General features: G+C 40.9%; 1 protein-coding gene across 7 annotated transcripts; it reads left to right on the forward strand.

Moving 5' to 3' along the window:
* Positions 1-216: 216 nt before the first annotated feature.
* Positions 217-11,886, forward strand: LOC128894790 (uncharacterized). 7 transcript variants are annotated; one of them, XM_054156785.1, is made up of 5 exons: positions 2,379-2,801; positions 3,839-4,094; positions 4,169-4,334; positions 7,169-7,820; positions 11,067-11,886. In XM_054156785.1, the coding sequence occupies exons 4-5, from the start codon at positions 7,287-7,289 to the stop codon at positions 11,097-11,099; spliced, it is 567 nt and encodes a 188-aa protein (XP_054012760.1). In that variant the 5' UTR covers positions 2,379-2,801; positions 3,839-4,094; positions 4,169-4,334; positions 7,169-7,286; the 3' UTR covers positions 11,100-11,886. The 7 variants fall into 7 exon arrangements, with proteins under 7 accessions (XP_054012765.1, XP_054012760.1, XP_054012762.1 ...); XM_054156787.1 differs by lacking the exon at positions 3,839-4,094; XM_054156788.1 differs by lacking the exon at positions 3,839-4,094 and having other exon boundaries at positions 2,379-2,691.
* The last annotated feature ends 8,008 nt before the right edge of the window (positions 11,887-19,894 follow it).

Below are 19,894 nucleotides of genomic sequence, written 5' to 3' on the forward strand. Positions count from 1 at the left end.
ATAAAAATGCAATGAAATCAATTAGGACGTGCCACAACAATCGCTAACTCCATCCAAGTACATGCCGTTTCTCGATCGTCGTTACCAATGATAATGAGCCACTCGTTTCGCGCAACCCGTTGTGAACACGTTCGGTTCGATTCTATTTTCGCGCGGTGCATCGCGTCGAATAAACGCAGAGGCGTGTTGCATCGACGATGAAGAATTTCATTACATCACACGAGGCGAAGTCTACGGTAGAATCAGTCGTCAGCAACGACTCGAACGATTCTCGTGAGGAAAAATCTGTTTACGTTTCCGCGCAGTTCAGTTTCAGTTTCGAGTTCAGCGACCTCTGTTATACGCCATAGATATCGTCGCGAAGATATTGCTTCGAGACGAGACGTCGTAGGTGTTTACTTCGATACACAATCGAAGCGAATCTACGCGGAGAATATACGCTCCCGCAGGAAATGTCGCCGCGAAGAGGAAGTTAAACAGTGAAATCCTATAGGCGTGAGTGTCTGTACTCTTGTTCTTTAATGACACAAAGTTGAGGAAACTGCTCTTACTCGGTATACAATCGATGGTTTGTTTGGCGAGGTATTTTATCTAGCTTTTGGAGGGGTGGAAAGTTGACTAGGATGGTTCAATTGAGGCCATCAGGAGTGGAGCTCTTTTGGACATATGAAGAATTTAATGCAGTTTAAATTTAATGCTAAAATAAACAAGGTAAAGTACTCGAGCGTATGAATCTACAACGTACAATTTTATATAGTGAAGTCCATAGAATTTGTTAACGTGGTGAAGTTTGAGAATTTTTTCTGATGGCACTGAATGTTTAATATTAATATTTGATAGATAAATTATGAGTGCATACTTTAGAGAATATTTCTGTTAAATTTTGTCAATATTTATCTTATTTTTTAAAAGTTCTCGTTTTATTGAATTTTGACTTATCTTATCTAATGGCACCAAGGAACACACGTTGATATCACATATAATATGTCAACAAAAATAAATCCCATTTAAGCTTTCTTGAAAATCGATAAGTGGCACGTTATCTTCATGATCAATATGGAATGTATAGGAAATTTCGTGCCATACCAGGCATTTATGTTACTTGTGTGTATACTAGGACGTGTCAACAAAACAGTTATTAACTTGAACAAAAAAGAAATACATGTACCTACTAGAATTTTCAATTCCTTTAATGTGCATTGCGAGAGCATTACAGGTGATACATTGTTTCGTTCACATTAAACAATGCACAAATTTCTGCCTCCGTATAGGCACTGACCTCGACATAACAAGCGTGTTTGATACTGACGAATCAAAACAATTACACAATTCAACGTTTCTTAACCGCAGTCGCAGCTTAAACTGTGCATCGAATAAAAATAAATATACAAACACATTCAATAAAGATAAATTAAATACTTTCATTTTGCCAAGTACATGTTTCTGGTTTTAATAACAAAATACTGCAACAGAAGGATACCAAACAAACTTCCAATTGGAGGACTACTGTCACGTCATAAGATAAATATTGACGCAATGTGTAGCGTTGAAATTTCACAGTATACATATTATTACTTACAAAATATTCAGAGATTATTCTGCTCGATAACGTGAATGTTCAACATGTTTAGAAAAGTAAAAGCTACTGACTTATCACGAGAGCACAATTATACGTTCTAGGAAAGGAGTAGTTATCAATATTTGTTTCTAAAGAAAGAAATGTAATATATACGTTTCACTTATATTTTCAATAAATCACAAGTCTCTATCAGCAGTTGAGGATTAATAATGCATAACAAACATACACTTCTCAATAAAATCAAAGAAACACTCTACAAAACACTTTCAAAAATGACAAACTTTGGAAATGTTCTTAACCTTTCCACGCCATACCTTCTACTCCTGAATGATCATACTAAGAATACTTAAAACCATACAAACAAAGTTCTCATAAAACTTCCAAATTCGATTAAGCCAAACTCGATGTCCTCGCCATTGATAAATCTCCCTGTCCGCGGCCACGTAATTCTAATACCTCCGAGTACATACATTTTAATTTCGTTGCGTACATCCCACGTACGGTTTACCACATCTGCGGTGGCCCAGCTCGCGGCCTCTGCAAAAGGCAACGTGCCTGCGACCTTGAGCGTAGACGTCCTCGACATTCTATCAGGATGGGAACACAGAGGTGGCAGCGACGGGGAACGCGATTGGCTCAGGCGGGTAGCTCGCAGATCGCTGGCCAGCTCAGGTCGACTCTGTCAACGCACAGCCGTTGCTCTGTCGTGATCGTCTCCCGAACCGTTGCGTATATTCGCGGCTGTTTACACGTGACTCGCAGCGTCTGGTCGCGATTCGCGATTCGTGTCACGCGCTGCTCACCAGTCAGCGCGGAGAAATGCTGGGAATACTGGGAAAGGTGCTCGCAGAGGCAACGGTACACCGACAGCCAGTGTCTTGTGATTAGGGGACCAACGAGCGTGGACTTCGACGAGCAGGATCGAGGAGCGGCGCACGGATAGTGTCCTGGAATCAGGTGAAGCTTGGATGGACCCCGATCAGGTCGATACAGTGTCGGGATGACGGTTGGTCGATCGTGCAAGCGTTCTCCAGTGTCGTAAAGCAACCTGGAGTGTCTGCTTGGACGACTAGGCGTTGGAACCCTCTGCTTGTCCAGGAGTACCGTGAATGGTGAGCTTGGACCGTTGACAAATCACCACCTGCATCTTAAACGCATCTTCGCGAGTTCGTGGACCTGGACAGTTGGATGTGTGGTGGTAGCTTTCGAAGGGGAAGGAATGGTGAGTCCTGGGACGGTCCTGAAGAGTGTTTTTTATTTTTTGTGGTGGCTGTCTGGTGATGTTCAGAAGATTGTGGTGATTGGCTGAAGGTAGAAGTCTTTGAATTGGGTTCTTGAAGACCTGAGAATGTAGGGGGCAGTTTTGTCGACGGTGATGGTGACTTTTTATACAAATGATTTATATAGAAAAAAGTTGAAATCACAGCGAGGACTATCTTCTGACTTGTTTTAGTGCTAGTGCAAATTGCAGTATGCATTAGTGTTTAAATGGTATCATGCATTTTTTGACGTAAATCGATCCTTCTTTCCAAGAGTGTTAAGATGTGACTACTGAAAACATTTCGTACTTTCTGTTTGCACTCATCGATTCAATCTTCATACCAATCACTGGTGACTGCGATTATTCTTCATTGTCCCAAAAAATGATATCATCGAATGATTTAACTTTTACCTTTATATTGATTGTTTATATCTTCGGCTTAAAAGGAGTCCAAGCTGGTACTAGTGTTTGGAATCACCCTGTACACCTTGAATCGCAGTGCCTGGAGGTTAGAGCATCTGCATACAGCAACTTTACATTGCAGGAGGTTACTTTAAATTACGGAATATTTATTATCGCCAGATTGTTGGCTGTTGCAACACTTGCGTGTTTGTTAACCGATTCTCTTCCCGAGACTCGAGTAGGGGAACGAACGTCAAACCGAATGTGTGCAAATACTTGTAGGACGTGACCGAAATTAACAGTCCCGGCATGATAGTACGTTTCACTTCTTTAAATGCTTCGCTAATATGTTTTGACGCACGCTTGGACGCTCAAGTATAGTCGTTGAGGCAAACATAGCGATCTACTTAAGTCAGTTTCGCGAGGTTAAGCGATATCTTTGTTGGGTACACGCCATTTATTGGCGACAGGTGCTTGTTGAACTTGAAATGGGTTTGTGCGTTCGTTTTTATTGTTGACAGCTGAGGCATTTGAAGTTTTAACGCTCGAAATGATATAGATTCAGGATTGGTTTGAATTTTCTATGAATTTTTCAGTGAAATTGATTAAATTGATAGTCGTCAAACTTTGTGGATGGGAAAACGTAAATGGCCAACAGAAGCATTATTTAAATAATACTGTAGTATTTTAAACCTTTGATTCTGATTTACAGTATAAGAAAATTGTAAAAAAGAGTAGTGATAAAAGTAGTCACTTATTTAAAAGTACGAATAATCCACGTAGTACTCCACTCATTATTAAAATGGTTGAAAAGCAGAGATTCTATAATAAAAATGACAATACATACGAATGGTACGTTACATGTTCTATAAGCTTTAATAAACCATCGAAGTATCGATAAAGTTTGTACAAAAATTATTATTCAGGTTACCACTGAATTACAAAAGCAGCCCTCTGTTACCAAGATCCTTTCTTGCGTCACCGGTTGACGAAAACTCGAGGCACACACGGAAAATTAATAATACGTCGAACGAATGGGTGTCCTTCGGAGATGAAAGTGGTTGCCCTCTCCAACGGGTTACGTTCAAACAGGTAATTTGGTATCTTCGAATTCGTTTGGCTTGGCCTTGACATTGAGGCGTGCAGAGTCGTTCCATAGACGAATTACACAAGCCGAAGCCACAACGTAGCGAGTACAAGATTTCTGAATAGCTTTCGACGGAACGCAAGTCTCGTTCCACGTAGAATATACGCGATAGTATCCTCGCATGACCGTGAACTTTATTCGGTACGAGCGATCCCCGTGGAACGGACCAGTCTTCAGCCACCGCTCGTTTCCAGATGATTCATCGCGCCATTTCCTTCTCTCTCGAATCCGTCCCGAATGAAACATGTACCTCAAAGACTCTGGGTTGAATTTATTTTGAGGATTTGTATGTCATGTGCTCGAGAATCCGTTCTTATTAATATGTAAGAGCGAGTGAAACACTGCAACGATCGCGCGGACAGTGATTTATATAGTCGACAAGAACGTTTTCGGCTTTTCTGCCCACTTCGAGCAGAGGTGGGCAGCATTCGTAGCTGGATACGAATTTCGAATGGAAGGGGGAAAGATAAACTGGCTGAATTATAAAATGAAGTTTTATTCCATGCTGAGTGAGGAGAAGTTCGTCTGAGTAAACGGTTGAAAATTGTTATACAGTGACTCTATTTATCATCTGTTATTTGAGTAAAATTTTGTCCACCTTTGTTTTTAGGCGTAAGTACAAATAAAAGTAATATAATGTTGGTCAATGCTTGTCAAAAAAGTGAGGAAGATCGTGTCAATAATCAAAAAATGTATAGTACTTCCTTAATTGAAAACGATAAGGTTTATTATTGGTATATCTGCTGAAGGAAACAAACTGAGACGCTGTCTTAAATCGAACAAAAAATTTTATATTTTTCCTGCAGTGTTTATATTTTGCTCTTAGATGTCAATAAGCAGAGATTATATGCTTCCTGAGTATATCAGTTATTTATAAACCGACAAACAACAAGGTCCATCGGATACTAATTCGTATCATATAGGATTTGTATTTTAAGAACGAAATTATCTGAAAAGTGATAACCCTTTGAGATTTGACGCTTTAACAATCGTCGATTGTGCAAATCTAGCTTCTATTCGAATTCGAACGTCTGCAAGCGTTTACTGGATGCACTGCTTTGATCATCGTAGCACTTAATAACACCAAAGGGTTAAACAAACTTTGAAGATAGCAGAGAAAGTAAACTTTATACTTTTAAAATCGATCGAAACATCATGAATAATAATAAACGTCTGTGTCATCGGAGATGGCCAAATAGAAGAGGAAACAAAAGTATACTAAAATCCCTTGAATTAATAAAATTAAAGATTCCTTAGTTTATTAGAATAATCTTAAAGGACTGCTCGAGTCGATTCGAGATAATAGCAAAGTTTTTTTCTCCTAGACGTTTGACTGAAACGGCAAATATTTTTAACACCGTCGATATTTTCAACGGTCGACGTCAGACCCGTGGACGAAGGAAGTTTTTCGGTAGACAAAGAATTTCGCGAACACTCCCATTTTCGTAAGTCGCAGCCGGCCACGCATAACAACGAACGTGTTTGTTCCTTTGCGATGCAAGTCTTGCGCCGCAATAATGTATGGATGCACTTATAATAACAGTCGGTCGTTTCTCTAATTGCACCGTATTTGCAAGTGAAATCGCGTGTATCGACGCAGGGTAGCTGGGATTAAAAACAGCTCCGACACGCAGTACTGTTGATGTCGACTCGAACAACCTGAACTGTTTTTTTTTCAAACAAATTAAATGCACGAAGACAGATAGTACATAGTTTCTATTTTTATTTATGATTTATTTTTGGAATCTTCTAAATTCGCCATCAACTGGGGACTGAATTTAATCATTTTTCTGTCTCGAGGATTTGGTTTCTGAATTTACAAAATTGAAAAACCACATGCATGAAGCGAGCATCACTTTGTTAGGTTGGAATATAAGCAAATCCTCGCAATCAATTAACTCGTAAACACACATGTGTTCGTGCTAAACAAGCAAGGTATTTTACTGACGTTTGAAAAATAACAGTTAGCGAAAAGGTAAACTGTTTGCAGTGTGCGCTGCATGTGTCACGTATCCACGATTAAACACTGGAAGCTTACGTGCATATAACTGGGTTAATGGAACTGTACTTTCCTCCATTTGTCGAGACACTTTCACCAACGAGCTGCAACGCATTCAAGTCTAGTTGTTTGAATTGTATTATTTTGCCACTGACCGATGCTTCTTGGCCGAAAATGTCACGTGTTTTAAATTGTAAAAGTGGTAGGCAAAAGTTTTATCTGGATAATAAAAATAAAAACTTTTACGAATTAAATATTTCATACTAAACAGGTAAATAAAGAATTCATTGATGGAATAACGTTTGATTCGTCATCGATCGATAAAAAAAGTTTTGCCAATAGATGGTCAATAGATGGCCATTAGATGGCCATTACAATTTGTATTTCGAAATGACTCATGACTTGCAGTATCACACACGAGAAGGATACGTTCACTTCTGTCGACCAGTGCCTCACGTTTTTGTTCCATCGAGAAAGTGAATGTTGATCTTCCATCTTATGTAATGAGTTACACCTCAGATATTACGTCTTTATGTACTTCTTACGTATTGGAAAGAGTCTTTCTCTTATCACACTCATTATGTCACTGCTGTGTCATTACTGTTGACAATAAATTCTAGTAATAATATTCACAATTATTGGAGAGTATTTCAGTAAGAATAGAAATAGAATATAATAGAAATAAAGAGATTCAAAAAATGAAAGTTCCCCTGCATCTACCTCCATTTCGACGCTATATTATACCATAAACCTAATGTTGCTCGTAATCTCCACTTGCAGATTAACAACCTCAAAAGCCAGAAGCAGGGCTAATCCTAGAACAATGAACCCTCGTCCATTCACCACGAGGAGCACTCAAGTCTACCAGATCTAGATCCCCCAATACGTTCCTGGAAACATGTTGCCATCCTCGAAATTGCTGCACGAGGGTCCGGCAGGACCTGTCAACGAGAACACCGCGTCCAGAGATCCGTCGAACCGACCAACGACTACGAGCGTCATGGACGCGACGAATAGAAACGACGACGATCCACCGCCGTACACGGCGATCGCGCCGCCAAATCACGTCGGCTGGCTGTTCGACTTTTCCGGTATTCCGTATTCCGCGTGCACCACGACGTCCTGCAGAGCTGAGGCTGCTCCGTTGGCGCCCTTCCAAGCGACCCTGACGTCAGCCTCTGCTTTCCATCCCGAGGGAACTGACGGTCAGCACACGTCAATCTCCGTGCCTTTAATGCCTCGCAGACTGTTCAAGTTCGGCTCCCACAGATCTGTGTTCATGAACCGGGCCATCCCGATGTCGGACGACATCTCCGTGAGCAAGGACACTCATGGAAGGACGCGCAGTAAGTTGTACTTCCATCGATGCCGACGAGGAGCGTCGTTGGGAGTAATTAGAGTGCGATTCGGTGATTCCCTTTCGATGTTACAGGTGACTATGTCACGTTCATTGTTATTCTAACAGCAGAGATTATAATCGTCCATCACCTCATGCTCACTGTTATCCTAGCAGTAATTATAGTCGTTCATCATCTTACTTTCGGTGTGGTCCAACCAGTGACTGTAATCACCCTTGATTTCAAACTATTAGATTTTTGATTTCGGTGTATCCTACTTGTGACTATATTCACTCGTCGCATTACGCTTGCTGTCATCCTACCAGTGACTATAATCACCCGTAACCTGACAGTCAGTGGTTCGACTCGCAGAAGTCGATTGATTAGACAGACTGTGTCAAAAGACGTGAGGTACGTTCGAGTTCCATTTGGATCTATTATAGTCTGAAAAATTCATACAAATACGCGCCCTGATCGGACTATGTCTGGAGTTATAAGCCATAACTTGCAGTTTCGATCAACTACCTATTCAAATGAGCCAATTACTATTCTAGGTATTTCTTGAATTCTTTAGCAGCATTTTAGTATACTTCACCCAAGTTGATTGGTAAATAAATGAATGTCGTTAAGTGGATTCAAGAATGAAACTCCAGCACGAGCAGGTCAACCCTATTTATTAGTTGGATAAACTTTAGTTCACGAGCTGTCTGATTAATCGACAGAAACGTGGCAGTACGCTGCCATGCGTGCAATCACTCGCACAGCATTTAATGGAACTGCTTCCAATAACTCAAGCAATTGATTACTCAAGAAATTCTCATAAGGTTGACCTACTAATCTCCCATGAAGGAAAACAGGTCCGATTGCGCTATCGTCAATTACCCCTTCCCATATAGTATTATAAATGTTATGAAAATGTATCGTTCTCCCTCTGCTCTTAATCAATCGTTGATATGCGTTCTATGCGTTGAGATACATTGTGTACAATGTAATACTAGCTTGATATGGAGTACGAGTATAATTTTGTCGCTAAGGCATTACGTTAGGAACATAGGTAGCAATTTATTCTCATATGTACACACATAATGTTAAACATTTGGAAATTAGGTTTTCACCACCTTGTTTATGATTCCCTTCATATATTAGAAGCGAAGTAATTGTATCTTTACGCATGGATTTTCTGAACAAGAGCGCAACCAGCTCACGATGATGTTTTATTCTCTTTTGAACTATGAAGTCATCGTCTCAATGACATGTGAACATTCATTATGAGGAACGATATTGTTCCTCCTCAAGTAGTAATCTCAAGTTCTTCTCCTAATCACTTTTACTTCGGCTGAAAAATGAATTTTTATAAATGCTTCGTCTATCCAGCTTCAAAGGATCAAGCATAGCCATTATCGTCACGTATTGTAAAATACCTTCGAATCTATTTTGAAGTCAGCCGATGGAGCAAGTATGATGGCTGCTCGTTCCAACCAGCAGAGTCGTGCACGGCCTAGGAACGACTCCGGAGGCTTGTCCTTTCGCTCGCTGAATGTAATTAATGTCCGATGGTGGCTTTCGTGGATTTAAAAGATTTCCTGGGATCTTTTCATCTCTCGCCTTGACAACGTCGCCCGTGGCGACGATGCTGTCGAACGGTTTGCGTTCCCCGCGAGTGGGTTGGGCTGATCGCGTAATCATCTTGGGACTGTCGTCCGAGAGTCATTCCAGATTGCACTTGTAAGCGAGCGACGCGTTGACCACCCAGACGATTTCTTACAACTTTCCTTCGAGGCAGTGGTTCTTCACCTTTGGACATTCGTGACACAGATTGCGACAGTAATGATTAATTAATGACGCTAGTATGATACATGAATCTGAAATGTATTGGAATGCTGAAAATTGTATAGTGAATTATTATTTAATTGAATTCTGTCTTCATTTGTCTTATTGTTTCACATTTGTTTCATTTTACTACATTTTTAATTCGTAACATACACTCATAACAGCTGGGCAATTGTAAGTGCAATTTTCTAAAGAAAATTGTGAATGATGTAAAACGCAATAGAATCGCTTTAGATAATTTCAGTTCATATAAATGCTTGTAAAGATTAATTAATGATATCTGCTTGTGAAGGCAATTCTTCATCTTCTTGAGCTCGTGTCATAGTTTAGAGAAATTGTACTTGAAAATCATGAATAATTCTAGTAGGAATTTCAAAAACTCTACAAGAAATTTATTACAGTAGTCGAACATTCATACCACATTAAGAATCACTGTAAAAATTCTCTTTAAACACGGTTACCTAACTCTATCAAATGTTTATCTACTACCTGAAAGCGCATATATTAACCTATGAATCTACCAAACTTTCAAAAATTGTCCAAATATTCTGACTTCCTCAACTACATTTAACTAAATCCAACTTTTATTTTATCGAACTTGGAGTCGTACCATAAAAGATTCTATTCTATGTTGTGCATGTTTTTTTTTTTAAATAAAAGTATCCTTTGCCAACTCTGCAATTACTCTCGCAATCAGTCTGCGATCGTCACCGAGTAATTATTTTTAATTGCATCGAAAATGTACAGACATATTCGCGCGTCGCGTTGAATTGTTTATTCATTCCGCAATTCGTAGAATCGGTTGCCGCTTGTTCGGGATTTCATTCTTGGAATCGTTTCATGGTAACGGGGACAACACAGAATAAATTGGTTTGAATGCAAAGTGCAACGAAAAGCGTAGTAGCAACGCAGCCTGGCACATTTGACAAAATTTTCCATCGGTCGGAGCGGGCGTAACAGGAGATAACGAGATCTTTAACGCTCAGTTTTCATCCGTTCTGTAATTCGACGGGCGAAAAATTCATTACCATAAATTTTTCATTATAATTGCTCGCTGTAACACGACCAGTTCGTTTCATGGTAGAGTTTTTTAGGGGTAGAAATATCTGCCTTTCTCTCCGTTTTCCAGTCTATCTTCATGATTCACCTGTAAATAGCATTTGCTGTTTTGGAAAATAAGCACAAGATCTCGATGGCTACGAATTTCTCATCAAATTCCATTGCAAATCAAAGATATTTTGATACATTAGTGCATTTCTGAATTATCAAAGCAATAGAAAAATACTTTTTCATTCGACATAAAACTTGTCAATATTTCTTTTGAATACATGCACTACGTATTTATTAATCATTCCAAACATTAAATAATTCTTAAACTCGCCTTAGATCTCATCAAATTTCTTGATGAAACACAAGTTGAACATGGTTTATCAATTACGCGAGAATCAAAAATAGAAACGCATACATGTAGTTGGACATTGGAAGTTAAATATTTGAATATTCGTTTGCAGGATACGGTGCTATACTCGTGGCGGCGGCTGTGATCATTTTCCTGATGGTTCTGTCGTTGCTGGTGCGATTCGTCATGGAGAAAAGCTTCTGGCGAGGTTAGTCGCGGATCTCCTTGCAACCGGAAGGTCGCCGAGATGTCGCACTTGTGATGCAACGAACGCTTTCCACCGTCCTCGATACAGACTGACTCTAGAGTAAGCGTTATCACGGTATAATTCCTCTCGCGCTGGCGCAATCGCGGGTGCAATTAGAGCGTGATTGCTCTCCCTTTTTGCCCTGAAACGAAACGACAGGGGAATTCGCGAGTTGTACATTCCTGTAGCCGATAAGTGCATTGTTAAGTGTCCATAACATTTCGCGGAACGACGCATTTCAGCCTTAGTAGAGTAGCTAGTGTTGCTATAGCTTGTACAGATCGTTTTTTATTGCCGTTAAACTTAACATTTTTATAATGTAAACGTAGATTTTTATTCTACTGGAGTATCTATATAGAAAATGTGGATCGATTTTTACCGTGCTAATCAAACCACTTATTCGATGGATAATCTGAATTCTTCTTTTTTTAATTTTGCGAAGAATTTCGTTGTGATAGTTTATTGAAAATTAAGAATAGGGTGCATTATTTCACTTTATTTTGTGAAAACGAAGTGAAAGATCAGTGATTGTGATAATCTCGTGAGATTGCCAATGTATGTATTAACAATCATCGATCGTATGAATGTTATTTACGAAGTGTATACATTTTACACTAAAGATATCATATTGTTAATTTCTCACGTAAAAAGAAATGTACTGAAATAAACAAAAATTTATTCTGTATCTCATTTATCACTGTGCATCGTACAAAGAAGCCTCTACAGAAGTGCGTGAAGAATCAGAGGAATAAATTTAAGTAAATATAGTATGTTTTTTTTTTTAGTCGTCGAAACAGGATGCATCGATGGCTATAAATTCTCCTGAAGCATATTTTTCATCTGCTACGCCAGGTTCGCTGAATATTTAGTGTTAATTTTACAAAAAAATATTGAATTATTTTCCTCTTCCATTGAACGGTGAGTCAATTTACTGTCTCTTGTACATTCGTCATTTATTATGGATCGTTTAGACTGTTTAGCTGAAGAGTATTCGTTTTTTTCGCTTTTCACAGGCAATAAACTTGTTGGAATGGTGACTCAATCTCGAGGAACAGAAGTACATAGAAACCGTTACCACGGAGCGCAAAGATAATAGACAATCCTCAAGAATCAGTTCAAGACACCAAAAGATAAAAGCACAAGCAATACTGTTCCGAAGATATCATAGAAATTGGATACGTTTCCAGGAAATGCAGAAACACGTTGGAGACAGCGTCAACATACTGCAATTAGGTGTCACCTGACAGACACTGCTCTCAATCAACCACATGAGCAATTAAAAATACCTAACTGATGACGTAAGGATCGTTAACTCAAGTAGAACACAGCAATTGTGTAGACACTGTTTCATCACTCGAGATTCAGTTTGCACCTGGGACGTCGATCGTCGGAGCCTTGAAACCCCGATTCTTGCCACAAGGCGTTAAAATGACAGAGCCTCGTCGCACCCGCGGCAAACTACAGCAGGACGAATCACCTTTGTATCGTTGCACGAGAACACGAAGAATAAACACTCCTGTTGATTCAATATTGCGTTTGCGGAAAGAGCCGACAGCGTACTTAGGCGAGCAAACGTGTGCGTGTTGACTTTTAGACGCGGCTTGGCCTTCTTCAAACGACTGTTTTATTCCACTTGAAATTCCGCCTCCTTCGGAACGCCATTGCGCTGCGACGCGACGCGAATCAATTTTTCGAGAACTGATCGAACGGTTTCCTTCTGTCCTGTTGTTTTCCGCGCGATTCCATTCCGTGTAAATGGAACCCTTTCTGCTCGCCAAACGCCACGGAAATGGTACTCGTTTCGTGTTCTTTTTTTTGTCAGATTTACCTTCGAGCATTTCACTTACTTTATTTCCTTTCGCGAGTTAATCTTTGTATGAGCAAACATTTTTTTCCCTCACGAAACATGCAATAAGATATTTGCACTTGAGTTAATGTCATTGATTACATGTGATAGTAATCAAAATTTGTTCGATCCTGCACTGCAATTATATTTTTTACCACAGTGACACGATAACGATTGCAGTACGTGACTGCGTACATTAGCATTGTTACTCTTGAAGCAAACAGGCGAGAATTAATCGAGTGACAATCGTTCGCTGTTCAAAGGCGACCATTTAGGATAATAATTGCTTTATAATGCCAGCTTTTAGATGTATGTATAGTATTCGATTCAGGTGCAACGCAAGTGTGCCCCTAATTGCCTGTACGTCAATTCAGCTCATATTTCTCAGTATGTGTGTGTATATATTCGTAGTATTTACTGGTTTATTCATTCAGAAAGATTCGAAAAAATAGACGGCGACATGATGAAACACTGATATATGCAGATATATGAATTCAAGTATAAGAATTAAAAACATAATAATACTTCTAACAATAAAGTAGGTTCCACTCTTCCTTGAACTTCAAATAAGTAACACCTGTCACTTCCCAGTTTCAATCTTTAAATAATTTGTATAAAGTACAACAGGTGTAATATAAATATAAATATTTGTTTATACTGATAATAGCATTTGCCTTCTGTAAAACATTTCAGAGAAAAAGACCTCACAAGGTGGACCAGCTTCAGGTCCCGAAAGATCCAGAGCCTCCACTGTCCGGATCCTAGTACACGTTTCTGTTCCAGTGGTATTATAACTTTAATCATGATTAACAGTTTTATACGGTCATTGTCAAGCCTAACTCTGATAAAGTCAGTTTCACATCGTTGTCCAAACAGTCGGCGCGCATCCCTCAGGTTCCAAGCAACGCGCCACCGGGGAAATTAGCCGGCAAAATAATTCATGGGACGGAGCTTTTATTCGACGTCCACGTGCTGTCTGATATTACCAGGGAGATAGACAGAGAGGTACACGGTCGTGTAAACAAATGCGCTGGAAAATTGTTGATTCGCGCTAAGTACCCTCTGGAGCCTCTATCGTTTTGCGAATACTGGAAACAGTGTCGCGGACGTGGCGGAGAGGAGGGGGAAGTGAAAATATTATTGATGCAACTGCATTGTTAACGCGTTCGCCGCGGTGACGTTTTTCAGGGACCTCTATATCCAATGACAGGAGGCAGACACACTTTGTTAGAGGCTCTTGTGTGAAGCAGTGTGGAGAAAATGGGACGGTTGACTTTTTAGGTAGACTCTGTGTAAATTTGAATAGAAGTGTACCATTTTAATAATCAGTATTAGAATTCACGTATATAAATGTAGGAGTCTAACCGAAAAATAAGACACGGGGATTCGAATCCACGATCCTCGGATCCACAGTCGACCGCTTTACCTACGCGACCAATCCCGTACCCTACGTTTCGTGTTTTTATTTGACTCCTTATTGTTGGGTATGGGAGGCGCGGACACTACATAAATAATTTCCATTCTTCGGTCTTCTAAGCCACAAGTACGGTCAATCCCATAAATATTCGTACACTCTATGTCTCTTGAAGAAGTTTGACTAAATTAAATAAATGTTTTGATGTTACCAAATGAATTTTTTATTATGAATATGTATACGAATAAGCTTATACATGTATATGTTTATATATACATCAACATATTTATATAACGATACCCTTGGAAACATCAAATATACCATTTAATTTAAACAAATTTCTTCAATAGCCATAGAGGGTACGAATATTTATGGGACCGTATGTATCCATTTTCAGCGACCACGAGCGAACAAAAAGTAATAAAATAATCTAAAAAATAAATAACGAAACTAATCCATACCAGATCCATCTCCCTTAAACCCAAGAGAAATTCAGCTCATCGCGATTGAAGAAAACATGTAATTCCCAGAAATACCAGGCTTCGGTGTCACGTAAAGCGTATCTTAGAAGTTTCCGAGGGCAGGGAACCCTCTGGCGCAAATTAAAAGAAAATTCCAGGAGCGGGATTCTCTTTTCTCAGCTATTACCGCAAACCGCGGACGCTAACTTTCTTCTTTTTCAATTCTTTACGTTGCGAGCACATTCGAGTACAGCCGTTTCAAATTAAAGTTTAAATTGCGTAAACTCCGGGAGGAACAAGCGTCTGCTTGAAAAAATAAATGCCAGAACGAAATGAGTTGGTCGCCTTAAGAAAACGAGACGGACGAGACGAGGGGCGCACGTGAGAAGGTTAGGTGGCTGTCAGCGGGTTCCGGGTAGTTAATTATCTTACATGAAAGGAACCTCTGCCCTTTCGGCGCCCTGCTCAGCCCCTGGGTGCCGTTGAGACCTTCGTCGTCTCGTCCAGCTAACCTTGAACCACCCAACTTCGTCTTCGTCACCTGTAAAGGGGGGGGGGTGGGAGGGGGCACACGATCCCGCGGCCCGACGAACAAGTCGCGTTCTCACTCCCCGAACGCCTGTCCGTTGAATGAGAAAGGGGTAAATGGGAAATCTGCTGGTGAAACGTTCCTATTCGTATTAATTCCCTGCCCGCTGCAACGCGTGGGCATTTCCTTTCACACGGGCAGTTCCGCGGCGAATCAACGTTTCAATTAATTTTCAATCAACGTTTCTTAACGCGAACGCATCGATTTCAAAACTCACCGTCCGTTTCGTCCGCGCTATTCCGGTATTTTATTACTCCCCCATTACGCGCGGATTACGCGATATTTCTTTGTTTCGTTCGTCCGCAACGTTCGAGTACCTCTCGCGCAATTCACGGTTCCCCTTTTCGCGGTATTTTTACACAGCTGTCCGATATTTTATCACGCCCGAGGCATTTTTCAGCACGTCGGGGGCGACGCTCCTTGTTAGCGGTATCGCATTTTCGGATTTTATTAATTTTCATACGCCGCCGACGAAACGAATAAATTGATACGCGACGGAATATGCCAATTAAAATATCGGTTCGATCAAAAATTCCGCGGCTGTGGGGGCTCGCGTCGAATTTTTTATTTTCTTGCCCGGGAACGGGAGTGCTTCCGTTTCGTGTAAAAAACCAAAGAACGAGTGTCATACGTCGTGAAAATGGCACGACAAACAGCGGTCCCTGTTCTTCGGGTGATTTATCGACGAAGTTGTTTGAAGCGAAACATGAATTCCCGATTGTGCAACAATGATTCATGGCGATATAAAGCGCGCGCAATAAAATCGTGTAGAAGTTTTGAGGGGGGTAGGGGAGTGGGGGGAGTGGAAAATCGGGGCGAAAAGGCAGTTCGCTGAAACTGCCGTGTCGTTACGCGATGCTGGTGGAATCGAATGCAGTCCGCGGTGGGTTACCCTTTTTATTTGCTCGAAATGTACGTAACCGCGTCGAGACTGACGTCGATTAAAAGAGAGATTCGTCATCGCGGCGTTTCGAGTTTGCTGCACGAGAGATTTCTTGGAAAGGTGAAACTACGAAGGAGATGGTAGTTATTTTTAACTCGTTGTTTAATTTTAGAGAGCATCGCAAACATCCTGCGCGAGAGGAAAACGAAATTTTGGGTTTTATTAGGGAGCATTCGAGGTACAATCGATATGAAATCTAGCTAAGAAGGAAATAAAAAAAGAAAACTTCGTGAAATAAGATTGCAATAGGATCAAAGCATTTAATGAAATAAATAAATGCATTACAAAATCATGTATGAAAATAAGGACTTTTTGAGCGTGTCCACGAGTGCTGACCAGTGGCCAGTGGTAGTCAGTGTTAGCCAGCAGCGGACATTCTACTTATTAATTACTACGATTTAGATATAGATTGGACTCTTAGGCGTGTGTTCACCTTCTAAAGATTATTCCTTCATCTTGGTATACGGCTTGCTCTCATATCCAATACAATTCTTCGGTAGAATAGTAAAACAATCTTACTCGAACATTTTAACTTATATTTTGATATCCTCTGTTTTTCTCCATTATCACATTTCCTACAAGAAACACTGACGTGCATTAAACGAAAGCAACATGCACTGCGTCCAGACGAAGGCTGGTTAGCCTGAGCTCTGTAACAAGTTCTTTGTACACACGTTAACTTTGTTGCAAAGCAGACCACGAGGTTCGTTTCGTTTACAAACGAAATAAATTAAATATAAAAAGGGAATAACATAATTACACAAATGCAACAAGCCTGCGCGCCTTTTCTCCATCCCGGTTAAGTCCTTTCCCGTCCTCTTTTCCTCCATGGACGATTATCTCTGGGAGAAGGCGATATAAAGGGAAGCCATTGCGAAAGAGGGGGTGGGAAAAAAGTGAGAGAACACGCGGAAATGGAAAAGCGTAAAGGAGCTCAAATCCTTGTCTAAACATTACCGTGATTACGCGCGTAACAGCCTCTCCCGCGTAAACTATCGCAGCACTTGCTTCTGACGTCTGCTTTGTCCCACCCCCGCCCCTTCATCCACTTCCAGCTTCTCTAAGGATGCCCACTCCGCGTCGCGTACGCGTTTGCGAACGCTCGCTTAAACGCGCTAATAATCGTGCTCGTCTCTCGTTTGAATTGCACGCCGCGACTGAAGTTAACGCAACGACTATTGCGGGGAGTTTTGCTATCGGGGTCTCAACGATGGCTGGCGCGCAAATCGGGAATCCCCGATGCTTGTGAAATTAGCAACCGAACGCTTCAAACTTCGTATTTCGTGCACTCGCGAGGGTTATGGAAAATCGTTTGATGGCGAGACATAAGAGCAAGCTCCGTGTATATTACCGAAGAGTGAATGGTTATTTTAATATTAACCATTTGCACTCGAGGCCTCTTTATCTGGTATTTACCAGCAACTCGAGATACTTTCTTAGTATTCTATTGCCACGAATCCTAAACTTAGATTGACTAGCTAATTTGACATTTGAATATCAGGTCACTTTTACCTCAGCGACAATCATTATATTGACACTTCGAGTTCCAAAGAAGTTAAACCTAAACAAACGTTGGTTGATTTGCTGGGTCAAACTTAGTGGCGACCGAGAGTCACCTCCAAGTGCAAAGGGTTAAAATTACGAAGTCGATGAACTTGACTCAATCATCAAGCTTCAAGTACTTCGAGTTTCTTTCTAAGGGAAAGAAAAGGAATCCCAAAACTTTAAACATCAAATATACCGTAATTGAATAAATTGAGTATCTATTCGAGCTGCTCCTCGCTATCAAACCATCTTCATTTGTCAAACTCAATCCAGAGGAGTCGCTCGCGTTGAAAGCACGATTGGAAAAAGCCCCCCAAAAATTGTGAAAAACAAAACATCGCATCCTGGGTGAAATAGCGCGAGTGAAAGACGGAATTGTCACCGGTGGAACGCGACAGGGAGCCGGGTTGAGCATCGATTTCCGTTTTGGCCCAATAACTCTGCCTCCATTTTTACCGTTACCAACTTCCGGGCCAGAAAGGACAGCAGGCGGCTCGCTGGCTCTGTCCCGTCCCTCTATGGCTCGTCATGTGCCCGTGACAATGGGATCGCGGCCGGTTCATGCATAAATGCGACGTAACAATAAACAGAGCGACGCGAGCGGGGGTTAGGCCACGGGGGTGGCGGCAAGGAGAGACGCTTCAAAGGCCGTCCATAGCCGGAGGATCAGAAACCGATATGAGATTTGGCTGTGTATGAATGATGTATCCCGCGACCAGTGCTACTTGCAATCTCTGCCGCCCTCTCGCTCCAGCAGCCGGGGGGCGAAAGGGCGGGTGAGGTAGGAACGAGAAGAGGCGGGAATGTGTTCTCTGTTTGTCCATGGATATGTACCGCTATATTGCATATACGTATATCCCAGTTTCGCTCGGGAAAGGTGCGCGGGATGGGAACGTTTTGCATTCGTAACCCTCCCCTGTACACACCAGCGTAATTGCTTTCAAGGGGACTTTCTGATGTGACGACCGAAAAATTAAGCGTACTTTGGGAATTTATTTCGCTCTCTATCAAATCAAGAACCACTCCAATGTTTTTTCTACTAATACTATCATTCGTAAGAATTGTACAAATATTTTTGTATGAGCTTTATTATATTTCTTCATTTACATTATCGGTAAAATAACTCGTGTCGACGTCGGTACATTCATAGTAATTCCTTTATTTTTATATTTTTCTGGGAGAGCTAGAACCATTTACACACATTTTCTATTTAGATACATGTATTATTTTTCATTCACTCTGAACGAATTAATCTTGTTCATAAGTGTATGTGTTCGAATCTACAGGGTAATGTTTGGAACAAATTTTATACTTTGTTGCTGCGAGGGTTAATTAATCGAGTTCTCGTTCTTTGACCATCTTGAGGCGAGTTTTGTTGGGCAGACCTCGAACAGAGAGTCCGCACGATGGTTCGAGTTTACAACTTCGCGATGTCCGACGCGCGTTAAGCGGTCGTAACGCGCCCAAGTTCAATTTCCAGCAGCTGCGCGAAAAGAGCAACGCGTTATTGCCCTTGGAAGTCGTCGCCGATATTGCCAGCGAGGAGTTCCCATGTAATAAGGACACTTTGCAGCGCGGGATGGTCCTGTTACGACTGCGAAACGGATTGGACCTTTTTGCGTCGCTTTATCGATTAGGAATCAAGCTGGGCATTGCTCGTTCTTCCTGGATTATACTGCAGGTATTGGTGAAATTTATTTGTTTCAAGCTGTTTCGTAGCATTTTCTTAAACTGCATGATACTTCCATTAGACAAATTGAAAATATTTCTATTATTAGGCTGGTTGTCTCTCTATAAATAGATGGAACCAATATGAGTCAAGTTTCCAAATACTTCCTTCAGTTCTAATAGTACGCCTGGTTACACGGGAGGAAGCGAATGTTTGTCTCAACCGA

Source organism: Hylaeus anthracinus, unplaced genomic scaffold (assembly GCF_026225885.1).
Source record: "Hylaeus anthracinus isolate JK02 unplaced genomic scaffold, UHH_iyHylAnth1.0_haploid 4, whole genome shotgun sequence".
Taxonomy (NCBI): Eukaryota; Metazoa; Arthropoda; class Insecta; order Hymenoptera; family Colletidae; genus Hylaeus; species Hylaeus anthracinus.